Genomic DNA, 17,302 nt, shown 5'->3' with positions numbered 1-17,302 from the left:
CACCCATCCCCATGACCTTGACTTGTAAGATGTTGGCGTGCCAGGGCAGATGGTGGGAGAGCCATAAGATGCCTGATCCTCATTGTGGCGGTGCAGCCATGGCCCCTTCCCCACCACCTGCCCCGGGACGCGTGTGCCAAGAAGAATGCCTTTGAGTGCCACACTCTAGCACCCATGCCAGGGGTTGCCTACCCCTGAATCTGCCAGTTTTAGCAAAGCTCCATGGATTTGCTGCCCCAGCACCACACGTCTGGTCCTCATGGACCATCGCTCCTATAGCAGACTTAAAGCACTTGGCCAAAACTTTGGCCATCAGCTTATAGCTGAAGTTCAGGAGCGCTATGGGTCTCCAGTTCTTCAACTCCTCCCCTCCCCATCTTGCACAAAAGAGTCCCTACCCCCAGGTGACCCTCCTGCAGCCTCTCCCTATACACCTCCAGCAGGTTTGGGTCTACCTGGTCCCAGAAGATGATGTAAAACTCCTTGAGCAGGTTGTCTGCCCTAGGGGTCTGACTGTTCTTAAAGCTGTGGACAGTGTTGGTGGTCTCCCCTGGTGTCCTCTCCTTCACCACTTACTGGCCCTTGTCTCTGCCATGGGCCCAGCTGAGCTCTTGCAAGCATTCCTACATGCCCTCCAGGTCCTCTGGGCATGCTGTGTACCGCTTTGAGTAGATGGTTGCTGCCTTCTTCAGCATCCCTTTGTTTGACGAGCAACTCATCCCAGTTCTGTCCACCAAGCTGGTCGTGGCCTTCCTCCTGGTCATCTTCAACCTGTCAAGGCAAACAGACCACTCCTCCCCCTCCTCCACCCAGGGGGCCTATGGCCTCTTCCCTGTACCAGGCTCTGATCTGAGCTTTCACCTCCAGCATAGCCTCCCTTACATCCTCACCCCAAACTGCCTATTTGTACAGGATCTGCAACTTGTGGTTTAAGTTTTTGTGTTGCCTTCTGATGGATTGTTGGAAGAAATCTGTCACTGGGTACAGAGGTGGCTCTAAGGGTTCTTCACCCTATGTAGCACTGTCTGAATTCCTGCTATGTCTTTTCATTGTTCAGGAGGCTCCCATTCAACTTCCACGTGCCCTTGCCTCTCTTGGGCTGCCTCCCCATTTCTGCCTTCACTGTCAGAAGGCAGTGGTCCAAGAAGCAGATAGGCATGGATTAGGCTTTTGCTACGTACCACCCCACCCGGGCATGACTTTGTCTGCTTTGTGCAGTCCACCCAAGTGAAGTTATTCCCAAGTCTTTGGGCTCCTTTAGTTGCACTCACCAGGCTGTAGTTACAGATCAGTTGTTTTAGCAGCTTGGAGGATCTGTCAAGGCCTGTTGCTTGGCCTCCACTTACTTTGTCTCCCTCATTGATGATGTATTTGACTCTCCTGCAATCATCACTGGCTGGGTACTGGGCATTGCCACAGCCATGTTTTCTAGGAAGGTATACCTTGCTTCCATATTAGCTGTGCGTAAACATTTAGATCTGATTTCCTTCTTTCTGTTTGAACAGTGGCTTGCAGAAGCCAGCCTGCAATAATTTCTCTGTGCTGTAGGGGGTACACTCTATCTCCTTTCAGAAGGATTGCAACATCTACTGCTCTATTGTCATTTGCTCCTCTCCACATAGAAAAACCATGCCACCAGCGTCTTTTGAACAAAGCATAGTTTTTAGAGCTGGGCAAATTACATTTCTTGAAACATATAATGTCCATTCATAGTTGCTCCAGGCACTGTTCTATTGTTTCCTCTTTTCTTTCTTTAGCAGGCTTCTTACGTTTATTGAGACAATTAGTATCCCCATAATGAAAGCAGTAAGGTGAGGGTCACACATTTGTTTGCATGTTGAGGGTTTTTGTTCAGGTTCAGGCCTTTCCCTCCACCCCACTTGCAGGACACCCTTGGGGTCCAGATCTTTTTTCTGGGTGGTTTTAGGAGACACTTAGGTCCTCCTGCTCTCCTGCTGCTGTGTCCAGCTGTCCTGATCTGTCTCTGGGTTTCCAGCGGGGGTTCCCCTTGGAAATCTGTTTCTGTTTCTAAACCGAATTCCCCTCTGGCTTCTGAGGTTTTTTCCAGGCTCCCTTCTGGGGTGCCTAGGTTCACATTCTCTGTTTTGTTTCGTTCACAACCTCTCAGTTTATTTAGCTTCTTGAGGGAGCAGTTGTAGACAGTGGGAGTGGGGGAAATGGGGCATCTTTGGTTCCTTTCCCTGTTTTTCCTGGAATTGCTCCTCTGTTCTCTTCACCTTCACCTCCATTGCCTCCCTGTATTTTCTGTCGCTGCCGGGAAGGCTGGGCCAGGGGGACTGGGGCTGCTGCGGCTCCTGCAGTCCCCTCTTTGTTTTTCCCTATGTTTGTGTAGGATTGGGGCAATCTTTAAAGACATGCCCTTCTTCCTCACATAGATGGCAACTCCAGCTCTGTTCACAGTCCTTGACTTCTTGATTTTTCTCCTTGCTCCTGACACAAATTTTAGTTGTTCATTGTGGTATCAGGTGCCTCTGCTCTCTGCATTTATGGCCGAGTTTGAGCTGCCCCTGGTAGAAGATAAAACCCCTATGGGGTCTCAGGGAAAGTGTTGTGGGGGAGATGCTGCACCTTGCCTGGATTCCCAGGCTTGCTTTTCAGCATTACCCTTGTTTACCAGGCTCCAGTCCATATCCCAAACTTGTTTAGGACTTTCTCCACTTTCCCTATTTTTCCAGTGTCCTCTGAGCCAAAACTCATGTCCTCTTCCTTTACCTGGGCTTAACAGATTTGGATTATAATCAGCCTCTCTCTTCTCATTTTTCTCTTGACAAAATAAAACTTCAGTTGGGGATTTCCTGCAGCTGCCTCAAGCTGTCACCAAAAATCAGGTCTCACCTTGGAATCTTTGAAGCCCAATTTACATTCCACCCTGCCCAGCAGGGAAAATAGGTTAATGCAAGTTTTTCAGGTTTACCTTGAGCAGGTCTTGCATAATCTTGACTAAGTCATCTCTCTCCAGAATCTGCTTTTCTTGGTTCAAGTGTCCATTCTTCACCAGGACCTTCACTGGGAAGCTTCTTCCATTTGTCTCTATGTTTGGAGGTGTTCCCCAACCTGGGATCCAGTAACTCCAGAATTTAGGGACCTTGCTCCCCCGCCCCCCACATGAGCACAGGGGTGTCTCATTGTTCTGCATCTGAACTGAGATGTCTAGATTTAACGTTATTAGTGAATGCTAAAAAGTAAGTTACAAAGTTGAAGGGGTGAAAGGGAGATACAGTAAGACCCGGGGGAAGGGTGACTGCATTGTACATGGTGGGTGGGGGGAGGACGCAACTAAGTTACATAGTAAAAATGTAGTCTACTTAGCTCAGGAGTGGGTAGGGGTGGGGGATAGAGGAGCTAAGGGTGCAACGCTTGCAAGGTAGAGCAGATACAAGATGTCCCCTGAAGGGAAACTGCATCATTACAGAGTGATGGGTTTTAAAGAGCACATACAGATACAAGTAATAGCACACAGAGTACAATTGGAGGGGTGTAGCAGAGTCCAGGTATAAATGTTTGAAGTCATGATCTGTTGGTGGGTGTCATCAGGCAGTCCCCTCTGGGTCACTTCCAGGCTGTGGTGGGTCGGAGTCTGTGTACTGGTGTTCACCCATGATGTGTTCCATGTAGATGTCATCTGATCAGAGCCAAAAGTCCAAGAAGTGATTGTACTACTTATGTATCATAAAAAACTATGCATGATATTAGTCCAAAGCCAAAAGATGCATGATTTGCCATATAGTTCATTGCTCTGGGCCCCAACAGAGTCAACAGCATTTCAAGCCATGGTGACCCCACAGCTCAGCACTGTTCAGTGTGTGTCTGTACTCCAGATACCTCCCACCAAGGTTCATGTGCTAATTAGCCCCACATTCATGACAGCTGTTTTTGTCATTAGTTCTGGGATTCTCCAAATATTTTAAAGCAGATGAGGCATAGGGCATCCTGGTCTGGCTTCACCTCATGGAGGGTGGGGCGACACTAATCATATGCAACAGTCTGAGACAGGGGCCAACACAGGGGTTCTGGGTGAACTGTTTGGGGCCCTGTTTGGTGATATTTGCCAGCCATTTAAGGCTGGGAAAGAAGGGGGAATCTTTGGAGATGAGAAAGAAAGTCATAGCTCAGCATGGGAGTAAAGAGGAAGTCAAAATGTGTTCAGTGTAATGGCTCACCAAGACTTGGAAAAGTCTCAGTGCTGAGGAGGACTCCATTCAATGGGTATTACCAGATATCTTGTTCAGATGGGTTGCACTAACCCAGGGGTGGGCAAAATATAGCCTGTGAGGCCATTCTGTCTGGTCCACAGGGCCCCTTAAAACTGTAGAAAATTAATATTGGTCTGTCCTTGGTTCCTGTCAAAAATGACAGGAGCCAGGGGCAGTAGGATCCAGGGGAAGCCCCAGAGGGCTCCTGCAACAGTAGGGCCTGCCTGGCCCTGCCCTCCCCAGCTGGAAGCCCCAGCAGGGGCTTCTGGACTGGGACCATGTGGCTGCAGTGGGGCTGTAAACACAGGTAAGGCGGGGTGGGGAAGGGCAGGAGAGGACCCTGGGCAGGGAAGGAGCTGGCACTGAGCATGAGGGAAAAGCAGCCCCACCCCATGGCCCGTGCTCCCTGCTGCAGCTGCTCACAGCCTGTGCGGGGCTGTCCTGAGCAGGCACAGGCAGCCCCACATGTGCTGCAAGCAGCTGCAGCACGGGGTGCTAGCCACGGGGTGGGAAACGGACTGCTTTTCCCCACGCTTAGCACCAGCTTGTAACCCACCCCCCACTGCCAGCCTGGGCCCTGCGCCAGCTCCAGGCTTACACATTGGGGCTGCACGTGGTGGCAGCAGCTGCTCGGCGTGGAGGAAAGCGGCTCCCCTGGGCAGTATTTGCTGCTGCTGCCTGCCCAGAGCTCATACTGTGGTAGGCCTCAGTGCGGCTGCCAGAGGCTGGGCAGCCTCTGTGCTGCCCAGCATGTGAGCTCCGGGCGGGCAGCAGCAGCAGCAGCAAACACTGCCCAGGGGGAATGCTTTACTTTGTGTTGAGCAGCTGCTGCCGCTGCGTGCAGCCCCTATGGGCGAGGATGGAGCTGGTGTGGGGCCCAGGCTGGCAGTGGGGGTGGGTTATAACCTGGTGCTGAGTGCAGGGAAAAGTGGTCCCTTGCCCATCCCATGGCCGGTGGCCTGTGCTGCAGCCACTCGCTGCCCACGTGGGTCTGCCTGTGCCTGCTCAGGACAGCCCCGCACAGGCTGCAAGTGGCTGCAGCAAGGAGTACAGGCCATGGGGTGGGGAAGGGGCTGCTTTTCCCTGCACCCAGCACCAGCTCCTTCCCTGCTTGCGAGCAGGAGGTCGGGGCTGCCCCCCAGCCTGTACCATGGTGCTGGGAGGGCACTGGGAGTGAGTGGGTGTGGGCGCACGGGGCCCGCACCAGGCCCCCACCCGGGGCAGATTAGAAAAGCAAAGGCAGTAACTGAATTCAGGTTTGCAACTGAAATCAAGGACAATAAGAAGTCCTTCTATAGGTACGCAGGTAACAGGAAAAAAATCAGTGGAAATGTGGGACCACTGCTCAGTGCATCTGGGCATCTGATCACTGACATCAGGAAGAAAACTGAACTCCTGAATGAGTACTTTGCATCTGTATTCTACCAGTCTCAGAATGATAGCCTGCCAAATGCAAATATGACAGAGAATAGTCACAGTAGGCATGATCATTTACCAACAGTCAATGTAGAGCTGGTGAAAGAACAGCTAGAGAGGTTGGATACGTATAAGTCAGCAGGACTGGGTGAACTTCATCTGACAGTGCTGAACAAACTAGCCAAAGTCATTGCAAGACCACTGGCAAACCTCTTTGAGAATTTGTGGCATCTGGAAGAGGCCCCAGAAGACTGGAAGAAGGCCAGTGCTGTGTCCATATTCCAGAAGGGGAGGAGAGAGGACCCAGGGAACTTCAGGTTGGTCATCCTGACCTCAATCCAAGGAAAAATTCTTGAAAAATTTCTCAAAGAGCCCATATGTGATAAGCTAGTAGAAGGCAAAATTCTGAACAACAGCCAGCACAGTTTTGTCATGGGTAGGTCATGTCTGATTAACCTTATCTCCTTCTATGACCAGGTTACTCACCACCTGGATAAGGGAGATGAGGTCAATGTCATTTACTTAGACTCTGGGAAGACCTTTGACTTGGAGTCCCATGAGGCTTTCAAAATAAAACTAGGGGACTATGGGCTCAACACTTCAGTGCTCAGATGGGTGAGAAACTGGCTGCGGGGTTCTACCCAGACAGTACTAGTAGCCAAATCTGTGTCGACCTGGCGGAAGGTAGCCAGTGGGGTCCCCTAGGGTTCAGTGCTTGGGACCAGTGCTTTTTCAACATCTTCATCAATGATCTGGATTTGGGGATGAAAAGCACACTGCCAAAGTTTGCCATTGACACAGAGCTGTGGGGAAGTGCGGCCACACGTGAGGGTAGGCTGATGATCCAGGAGGGCCTAGACAGATTATTTAGATGGGCAGACCAGAACCAGATGCTGTTCAACACTGAGAACTGTAAAGTGCTCTATCTGGGGAGGAAAGATCTGCAGCAAACCTACAGGGTCGGTGGTGCTATAGCACCACATTCAAAAGGGACCTTGAGGTCATAACTGACCATAAAATGAATATGAGCCACCAGTGTAATGCTACCGTTAGCAGAATAAACAATACACTTGCATGCATTAACCGATGCATCTCAAGGAAAACTAAGGAAGTTATTCTCCCACTCTACTCGGCATTGGTGAGGCCACAGCTGGAGTACTGCATCTAGTTACACCACATTTCAAGAAGGATGTGGAGAAGATTGAGAGAATCCAGAGAAGAGCCACTTGTATGATTAGAGGCCTGAAGAGCAAGCCATATAAGGAAAGGCTGACAGATATGGGACTGTTCAGCCTGGAAAAGAGAAGACTTCGCGGGGATTTGGTGGCAGCTTACAAATATATCGGGTGAGCATCAGGGGCTAGGTGAACAGCTATGACAATGGTCATAAACTCCTAGAAGGAGGTTTCAGACAAGATATAAGGGAAATCTTCTTTACGGTTTGTGTGGCTAGACTCTGTAATAGACTCCCAGCAGGGGTGGTGCAGGCACCTACCCTGGAGATCTTCAAAAGGAGACTGGATGCATACCTTGCTGGGGTCATTTGACCCCAATGGTCTTTCCTGCCCAGAAGGTGGGGGCTGGACCGGATGATCTGACAAGGTCGATTCCAGCCCTAAACTTTGGTGAATCTGTGAAGTAGTGCAAGCTACAATAACATACTTCACTTTTATATACTTTACATTCATAATAGTCATTAAAAAATGACATTTTTCCAGGTGTTACAGCACTATGGCATCTGCAGTACCACAATTGTTTTATTTAACTTGTATAAAAATCACATAGTATCTCAGATAGCATAGTATGGCAACTGTTGGAAGCCAACTGTAAAGCTGATTTGGTATATAGAGCTTATTTGTTTTTCATCTCAAAATTCCAACTCTTAGGAGTAAAGTAAGAGACTGTAAGAAGGATGCTAAATGTATGTTTAATTCAAGGTCTGCCTTTCTACTGTTGCAGGAGAAAGATGTTTTGAGAGCAGGGGAAAATGGATGAGTTTGCCTTCTCATTTAAAACAGAGATTAAGTTGGTGTCCTGTTTTATGCCTACTGCACATCACAATATGAGTGGGAATTTAAAGAGCCTGACCATCTGCCCAAGCCAGCACTCTATGCTCCCTCTGGTTCATGGTGCAGAAGCTAGCGGGGGGTGGGGGGAAGGTGCATGTTCTCTTAATCAAGTCCTGATTGAGTGCCAGGTTACAGTCGTACTAAGTAAATGCATAAATGTTGCTTGCTGCATCTTACCTATCCAGAATTTTGCCTTAAACTTTATGGTACTGTTTATGATGTATGGACATAATACGTACAGATGGGTAACCTGATGTACAGACAGGTCAAGTGACTTTTTTAGTGGTACATAGCAAGTCATTGGTAAAGTAAAAAATAGGGAATCCTGGAGTTTTGTTTCCCAATCTCTTAATTTAATATCTAAATCTATGATTTTTCTTTTTGCATAGTGACCCCATGATAAGTCAAATTTTGGGGCCCTCTTCCAGAAAAATTACGAAGTAAGGGAAAGGGTGGTTATTGTTCTCTCTCTGCCATATCTAATTCCAGTCCTGTATTGGCAACCTGTGCACTAGCTGATCTCTTTCCTCTCAGCTTCTCTCTGAAGGACCACTGGAGGTATTGCTGTGAATTCTTAATGGCTTAATATCCCTATATAATTCTGGGGGCTCACTAGACAGGCTTCTATGATCTTCTTTATTCTAGGCAACAGCTTTTAACTGCTTAACAGCTTACTTTCTTGTGTTTCCATGCCAACCTAGTTGTATGAGAATGGAAGATTTGTCCAAGGAATAGAGACTTATTGTTGGGTCTTAAGCAAATCTTAAAACTGCTTTCATATTTAATTTTGTTTGAAGAAGGACTGATATTCAGGCACATCTTGTAATAGTGTTCTAATATTTTTCTTGTTTCGTTTTGCATTTTAGGCTGTTACACTTTTAACCGAACTGATCAGGGAAAACTTCAGGAATAGTAAATTGAAACAATGCCTTTTACCCACCCTTGGAGAGCTCCTTTACCTTGTAGCCAGTCAGGTAAGAACAGAAGGTGATCTTTACAAATCTCTTTACTAAGCTGTATATCATTTTCAGTAGAAAATAAACATTCTTTTGGCACTTGTATCCTAACGTGCATGTGGATATTTTTGTCATATATACATTGTAGTATATAATTTATTTTTCAAGGTGCTTGTATCTATTTTTTAGTAGTGTTTTTCAGTGTTGTGACATTGAAGATGCAGGGGATTTGCAGTAGAGGTGTGTGAAATGGACGGTATTCAATTCGGATTCGGCCCAAATCTCAGACAGTGATTCAACTGGTTGATTTGGATCACTGTCCCAATTCGATTTGTCTGAATCCAAATTTTGAAGATTCAATGCTGATTCAGAGAATCAGTGATTTGGCCATAGACGCAGCTTTAAATGTTTTTTCTACATACCTCAAGGTACTAGGCATGGCTTGTGAACGCTGTGATGGTGGGGCAGATATAGCATCCCATAGCAATGCAGGGGGGTGGGTCCCCCGCGTGCTCGGTGGCGATCCCAGAAGTGGACCAGAAGTGCTTCTGGTCCATTTCCGGGTCCAGTTCTGAGCGCGCTGGGGACCCTGCTGCACTCCTGTGGGATACTTCATCCGCCCCAGCATCTCAGCGTGATAGCTTGAGTAGGGCTATGCTAAGCTTTGGTCTCTGATTTGATTCAGTAGAGATTTGACCCATTTCGGCAAACAAATCTCCGAATCTGAATCAAATAAGGAGACCTTTTAATCTCTCTGAATCAAATCAGAATCTCTGAATCGATTCAGGGAGATTTGGACATAGACACAGCTTTAAATGTTTTCATACTTTGAGGTAGCAGGTGACTTGTGAACACTGCGATGCTGGGGTGGATGGAGCATCCCACAGGAGCATGGGGGGCTCCCCAGCGTGCTTGGCAGCAGAAGCACTTCTGGTCCACTTCCGGATCCACTGGAGAGCATGTTGGGGGGCCCACCCGCACTTTCTCGGCTCGGCAACTGGTGCCTCCTGGATCTGTGGGGGGAGACACCCAGGGTCCCTCCATGGCTGATTACTGAGCCAGGGGGGTGCCAGGGGCACCTCCTGCGCACTCCCCACCATACCCGGAAGTGGACCAGAAGGACTTCCGGTCCATTTCTGGGTTTGCCAATGAACACGTGGAGGGTGGATCACCATGCTCCTGTGGAATGCTCCATCCACCCCAGCATTGCAGCGTTCACAAGCTGAACTGGTACCCTGAGCTATGTAGAAAAAACATTTAAAGCTGTGTCTGGCTGAATCACTGATTCTCAGAATCAGCATTGAATCTTTGGATTCGGCCAAATCGAATCAGGGACAGTGATCTGAATCAACGAATGGAATCAGTGTCCCTGATTCAGGCCGAATCCAAACCAAATATGGCCCACTTCGCACACTCCTAACCTTGAGGTATGTAGAAAAAACATTTAAAGCTGTGTCTGTGTCTGAATCATTGAATCTCTCTGAATCGATTCAGAGGGTTCCGATTTGATTTGGAGAGATTAAAGGGTCTCCTGATTCAGTTCAGATTCGGAGATTTGCCTGTTGAATCTCCGTCAAATCAGTCGGTGACCAAAGCTTCACACAGCCCTAATTTTGCAGTTCCTATAAAATCCCCTGCTATTAAACTTACGAAGTCACATACTTTGTGCTTTGTTATCATTATTTCACCATTCACAGATGGAAACTTGTGTAGTTTGTCATTTTATATTCCATCCCTAATTAGTGTATTTTAAAGGCTAGTTGTATAGGGTGCCTATAGATGTGCAGCGAGACTGCTCTGATGTGTTGTAATTACAGTGTGTCAGAGCAGACTTAGTTAATCGAGTTTGCTGGAATGTGGTAATTACCACACTTTAGCAAACCCTAGACCATGTTCTAGCATTACATCTATCAGCGTCTCCATGCTGAAAAATGGTAGCAGGAGAAATGGTCCCTGCTGCCATTTTTCAGCTCAGGGACGCTGATACCTGTGACACTCTGGGTGCTTTAAAGCACCCCGACTCCTGGAGCACGTTTATAAACACCCATAGTTTTAACCTTGTTTTACTTTCTCTCAACAGTCTTTTGTATTAGAGAAATTGATCCAGAACCTAAAGTATTGGTAGCTTAGAGACACATTATCATGAATTAGTTATATTGGTCATGTGTAAGCAGAAGTTGTCCAAACCAATTTATATACACATACATACAGTTTACACATACACAGACACTCTCAATGCTTTGTTTTATATATAGCTGATATTTTGATGTTCTTTGCAAGACTGAAAACAATTAAAAGACAAATTACTTGGGGAAAAATAATTTAAATGGGAAAATGTTAATGACAATTGGGAACTGCTCAAGTCCTGCACGAGAAGCCCAAAATACCAGAATTAAGAGGGATGGCTAAACTGATTAAAAAGCCAGCATAGGGGGCAGTAAAAACATAAGTGGAAGAAGAGGGAAGTTGGTGATAACTAATATAAATCCCAAACCAGAAACTAGAAAAAGGTAATAAGAGAAGCAAAAGAACACTAGAAAGAATCTGTGGCCAGCAATATTAAGTAAGATGAAGAATTTTTCAAGCAAATTCTGGGAACAAAATGAATTCTAGAAATGGACCATTATTAGACACAAAAGGTAAAATTCTTAATAGTGCTGCAGAATGGACAAATTGTTCATTGAATATTCCTGTTCTATGTTTGGAAAAGGCCAAGTGATACAGTTATAACATATGGTAGTAATAAAATACTTTGTGTTCTAGCAGCAATCAAGGAGGGTATTACTCAACAGAAGCTATGAAATCTAGATATTTTTAGGTTAAGTAGATCTAGATAGTTTGCATCCACAGATTTTACAAGACCTAACCGAGGAGCTCTTTGAACACTTAATGTTCTAGGGCAGGGCTGTCCAACTACTGAACAGCTGGGGCTACTAGACATAAGCCACAAGTTCCCTGGGCTGCATGCTGTCTGTGTCCCACCCTGTGGCAGGCACCATGTGCACTGGTGTCTGCCCCATACTTTCTGCATGTGCCATGGGCTGTGCTGCCCCTGGGGGACAACTAGGAAGTAGGAGGGTGGACCCTGCAGATCCTGGTTCAACCAGAGTAATGGGGGAAGCAGTAGCTAGATGAGAGCCCAAGAGCTGCAAATTAACCCTTTGACGGTCTCATGTACTCTGTGGGCCATAAGTTGGATAGCCCTTTTATAGAGGATTGGAAGAAAATTAATATAATGCTAACATTTACAAAAGGGTGATTTTTTTTTTTTTTTAAGGCTGTTCTAAGCCTGTCTAGCTGATCTAAGGCAAAATAATTGAATAGCTGATACAAAGCTTGATTTTTCAAGAAAGCAGGTAATATAATGCCAGCCAGTATAGGTTTATGGAAAAGAGATCTTATCAAAATAAAGCAATATTATTTTTAGGAGATTACACGTCTGATGTGCATCCACATGCATATCTACACCCAAGAAGCAATATACCTTGGTTGGGATGCTCCTGAGTATGCCCTGTCTGCCATTCCTTCACCTGTGTCCATACTTCAAACCCAGAAATGTTTATCAGGCCATTTCAAGACATCTCTAATAGCCATTCTTCAAGCTTGCTTGAGGTGAAGATTCTGAGATAGGCTATAGAGGGATGTTCTGGAATGATCACGGTGGTTTATTTCCAGGGTTGGAGTACGTGAGTGGGAGCAGGTGGGTGAGTCATGCTTGTGGGTGTTTTTGCTGGATTGTTATTGTTATGGTGAGGACATACTGTATGTAACATACCTAGGCTTCAGCAAGATGGTTGATTGAGAACTGCATGACATTTTGCTTAAGAAAATATAATATAAAATTAATATAGTGCATGTTTAAATTGATTAAAGACTAACCAACTAACAGCGCTTACAAAATTTTAAATGGGGAACAAACTTGTTCCTATTGGTGTTCCTCTGGGTACTGCTTGTTTTATTTTTTTTTTTCATTTTTATCAGTAATCTCAAGTAAAACAAAATTGCTGCTGCTAATGTTTGCACATGACTGAATGAGAGTGAAATAGTTAAAATGGGTAATGTTGAGTGATATTGATTGCTTAGTAGGGTGGGTAGAAGCAAGCAATATATATTTTAATATGCTCAGTTGTAAATTATGTATAGAACCAAAAATGATAGGCCATATGTACTGGATGGGGATTCTATCCTGAGGAGTTTGACTATTACCAAGGAGTTATGGGTCTTGGTGGATAATCAGTTGAATGTGAGCAGGGCTAAAAAGGCTTGAGTCTTCTAGGGTGTATAAATAGGAATGTAGAGAGGTTAGATAACCTAAATCAGGGATCAGTAATATACAGCACATATGGTCGTTCCTCTGCGGAGCTTTTTTAGCTGGCCCTCCAAGCTCCAGGATACAGTAGACTGCGAGGAGTATCCCAAAGTGCAGTGCACTTAGGTGCATGTAGAGGAGCTTCCGTGGCAACAACAGCTACCCAGCCCATTCTATACTGCGCCCCTGCAGCAGCTGCAGTGATAACTTGGACAGAGGCACTAGCAGATCCCCAACCAATCCAGCACATGGTGCAGAATGGCATAGAGACCTGGGGAGGAGTTGTGGCTGTGGCTTGGGTCACGTGGTCTGCTCTGCAGTGCATGTCAGGCTGGTCAGGGGCATGCTGCCACTTCTGTCCCAGTTCCTGAAGCTATAGCAGCTGCCTGGTGAAGACTGCTCTGTACCTTGCTTTATACCCTGTGCTGGGCAGCAGCTGCAGTGGCTACGCTGGGTGATGTACCTCATCAGCCCAGTGCTTGGTGCAGAACAAACATGCATAGCTGTGGCCATGGCCACCATAGCAGCTCCTCCATGCATTCCAGAGCATGATGTACCAGAAAGTAGCAGCAGGAACTGGGATGGAGGCACCAGCATGTACCCAACTTGTCACAGATTACATGGCTGTAGCCACGGTGACTGTAACTGCTCCTCTATGGACGCCTCTAAACGAGACGTTTACTGTGGATCTGCCTAATTAGTTCTACATGTCTATTAGGCCACAGGAAACTGAGTAACTCTGCTGCAGGTTAGTACTTCTAAATACAAGAACTATCTTACAGTAGAGTTCTGTAGTCCACAGCAGTGCACGTGTAGATGGTGATGGGGCTGGCTGGGGCACGATGGTGCTTCAGTGCAGGGACTGCCTGCTGGCTAGCTCTTGGGACTACCCTTGTGCCCCAGCCAGTCCCCCTGCAGCACATTGAGCTGAGCTGGAGTAGCCCTGGGCTGGAAGGCTGACCCTGTAGGCCCCTTGCCAGGGCTGCTTTGACCTGGCTAAACATGCTGCAGTCCTGAGTGCATGTTCAAACACGGCGCCCAGGAGCAATAAACTTTGATATGATATGTGACGGAGTTTATTACTTCATGCTAACAGCACATGTAGATGCCACTTCCGTGTGTCCCAAAGCATGCTGTGCTGGCCAGTAGCAGCAGGGACTAATATGTCTGTGGCCATGACTGCTGTCGTGGCTCTTGCACTTTGGGATGCTCCTCACAGTCTGCTGGTCCTGGAACTTGATGTGTCATGGGCTGGGCTGTAGTAGCAGGGATTGGGGCAGGCTCCAGGCTGTTCTTAACCAGACATAGGCTTCCGGAGTAGCTAGGTAATGAGTTGTGCTGTGCTGCACTTAATCAATGAGGATCAGTGGATGGGGATGTTCTGAAGGTAGGAATCTGCTGCTTTAGTTGGTGGTGTGGAGTTTTGTGGAGGGAAGAGAGGAACTTGCTTGTAAGGTGTATGAGCAAGGACAGCCTGTCCTTCCACTTCCTGCTGTGTGCAGAACTGGGGACTTTCTGTTCCTAGGGTTTCTATCCCTAGGGATGGGATTACTCTGGTAGGTGCTCCATGTGTTTTTCTACTGCAGAAAAACTGCAAGGAGTTGTAGTGAGTTCCTGAAATTCACTTGGAGAGTAGTGCCTCAGATTAATTCAGCATCATTGCCAACTAGACAGTCCAGTAATCTTTGTACATGATGTACTGAAGGAACCACCCACTGCCATGTCATTGTCAAAAAACCAAAACCAAAATTGATAGTGAGTGCTTAGTGTTCAATGAACTGTGGAAGTATGATTACTTTTTTGTGCAATGACAAGACAAAGCAGTCTGCCCAATTTGCCAAGATGCTGTTTCACTGTTCAAAGAATACAGCTTAAGGTGTAATTTTGATACACATCATAAAGAAAAGTATGATTGTTTGGTAAGGTAACCTATGAGTGACAAAACAGAAGCTCTGAGAAACAGTTTGCTAGGTGGCAGGATATTTTTAGAAGAGACATTGAGCAAAACCTAGGAATTGCTCAAGCTGGTTATCATGTGGCTAAGTTAGTTGCTGATGGTGGGAGACCTTTTACAGACAGATAATTCACCGAAGAGTCTGATGCAAGTAATTGAGGAGGCATACTTATCCTTAAAAATGAAAAAGAAAAGATAAATGATAAGAGTTTTTCTGCTCATACTGTGAGCAGATGAGATGGGGACAGATTTGCCTAGCATGCTGAATGAAAAGGCCAAAATGTTCCAAGACTTCTTATTGGCGCTTGAGAGTAATGACATGTCAGATACAGCCCAACTGCTCATATTTGTGCAAGGAGTAGACTTGAAGATTGTGGTTATTGAGAGGCTTGATGCACTTTAGAGTCTGAGGGGGACAACCAGAGAAGACTTATTTATCAAAGTGTGTGAAACAGTGAGAATGCTTCATCTGAGCTGGGAGAAACTGAAAAGCATAATAACAGATGATTTACAAACCATGACAGGATACAAGGCTGGTGTAATAGGATACAGCAACAACGAAAGGCAGATATCGAATGCTGATCCTCCCAGGCAGCTTCACTGCATCATAAACCAGCAGTCGTTTTGTAGCAAGGTGTTACATTGGCAATCAGTCATGGGCGTGGTTCTTTCAAGCATGAATTTCATGTGGGGCCCTGGCTTGAACCATTGTCAGTTTCAACAGTTCCTTGACGACATTGAAGCGGAATATGGAGATGTCTCACAAGTGGGATGGCTCATTTGGGGTAAGGATCTCAAATGTTTCTTCCAGATGCCAAATTGGATTGATATATTCCTAACAGAGAAAGGAAAGCAGAAAGCTGAACTGTCTGATCTGGGATTTAGCATTTTTAGCAGACGTAGTAGAACTGCTGAATGATCTGAATGTAAAATTTCAGGCAAAGGGAAGCCTCCTGCCTGAAAGGTTCACTGATGTGAAAGCTTTTAAGATTAAACTGAACCTTTTGATGAACGATATCACTGAAATAAACTTTTCACACCTTCCTTGTTGCAAACATTTATTGAGTGAAGAAGGAATTGATTTGGACTTTGCACTGGGCAGGTTTATTGAGGCTTTAAAACACATGTAGGGGGAAATCCAGGAAAGGTTTAAGGATCTCCATAAGTATTCAAAAGACATTTGCCTTCTCCACAACTCATTTGCATTTGATCTTGAAGAGGCATCTGAAGTATATCAGATAGAACTTGCAGATTTTCACGCAAGTGATGCTTTGAAAAACACTTTTATAAAGCAAGTGACCTGATCACCTTCTATTCAAGTACAAAACCCTGCACTTGGGACAGAATAATTTCATGCACAAACACGGATTGGGGAATGAGTGGCCAGGCTGCAGTACTGCAAAGAAGGCCCTGGTGGTTAAAATAGATCATAAACTGAACATGAGCCAACAGTGTGCTCTTGTTGCAAAAAAATAAGCCTGTAGCATCCTGGATTGTATTAACAGGAGTGACCCTTGCAAATCAAGGGAATTGATTCTTCCACTCTGTTCAGCACAGGTGAGGGCTCACCTAGAGTACTGTATCCAGTTTTGGGCCCCATACTTCAAGAAGGATGTGAACAGATTGGAAAGAGTCCAACTCAAAATGACAAAGGTGATTAGGGGCCTGGGAAGCGAGACTTAAGAGGAAAAGATGAAAGAACTAAGGTTGTTTAATACATAGAAGAGAAGGTTGAGGGGGAATTTAATAACAGTCTTCAAATCCCTGAAGAGGGATTATGGAGAGGATCGAGATGTGCTTTTCTCTGTGATGTTAGGGGCAGGACTAAGAGCAATGACCTCAAGCTTCAGCAAGATAAATTTAGATTGGAGATTAGGAGGAACTTTTTGATTATGAGGGTGGTCAAGCACTGGAACAGGTTACATAGAGAAATGATGGCATCTCCATCCTTGGAAGTTTTCAAGAACAAGTTAGATACACATCTGGCTGGGAGAGTTTCATCATGGGTAAATCTGTTTTGAGCAGGAGGCTGGACTAGATGAACTTGTGAGGTCCCTTACAGCCCATCTTCCCTATGATTTTATGCAAGGAAAATCTGTTTTAGCAGTTATTCTGAAGGAATGGATTTTTCCTTATTCTCCAGGCTTCATGCCTCCTACAAGATGTTCCAGATTATAGGGCAGAGTTTTTCAACTGCATATGTGTACCCCTAAGGGTACTTCTGATGGCCTCAGGGGTACTTGGCAGCAGGTGCTGCTACTGCCATGCCGCTGGGACTTCTGTTGCTGCTGTGCTGCTGGCCCTTCCAGTGCTGGCACTTTGCCAGTTGGCAGCAGGGGGGGGATTCCCTCCTGGTTGCCAGTTGGCCACTGGGGTACCCTCCC

General features: G+C 46.1%; 1 protein-coding gene across 2 annotated transcripts in view; it reads left to right on the top strand.

Moving 5' to 3' along the window:
• The window catches only part of ULK4 (unc-51 like kinase 4), a 556,180-nt gene that overhangs the window by 103,901 nt on the left and 434,977 nt on the right, over positions 1–17,302 (top strand). For both annotated transcript variants that reach the window (XM_019508899.1, XM_019508898.1), the window contains exon 18: positions 8,566–8,673. In XM_019508899.1, coding sequence (XP_019364444.1) covers positions 8,566–8,673 — 108 coding nt within the window. The remainder of the gene's footprint in view (positions 1–8,565; positions 8,674–17,302) is intronic.

This window comes from Gavialis gangeticus, unplaced genomic scaffold (assembly GCF_001723915.1).
Source record: "Gavialis gangeticus isolate Ggan-Ray unplaced genomic scaffold, GavGan_comp1, whole genome shotgun sequence".
Classification (NCBI taxonomy): domain Eukaryota; kingdom Metazoa; phylum Chordata; order Crocodylia; family Gavialidae; genus Gavialis; species Gavialis gangeticus.
The sequence above is the reverse complement of the archived record's forward strand: the minus strand, read 5'-3'. Positions and strand labels throughout refer to the sequence as shown.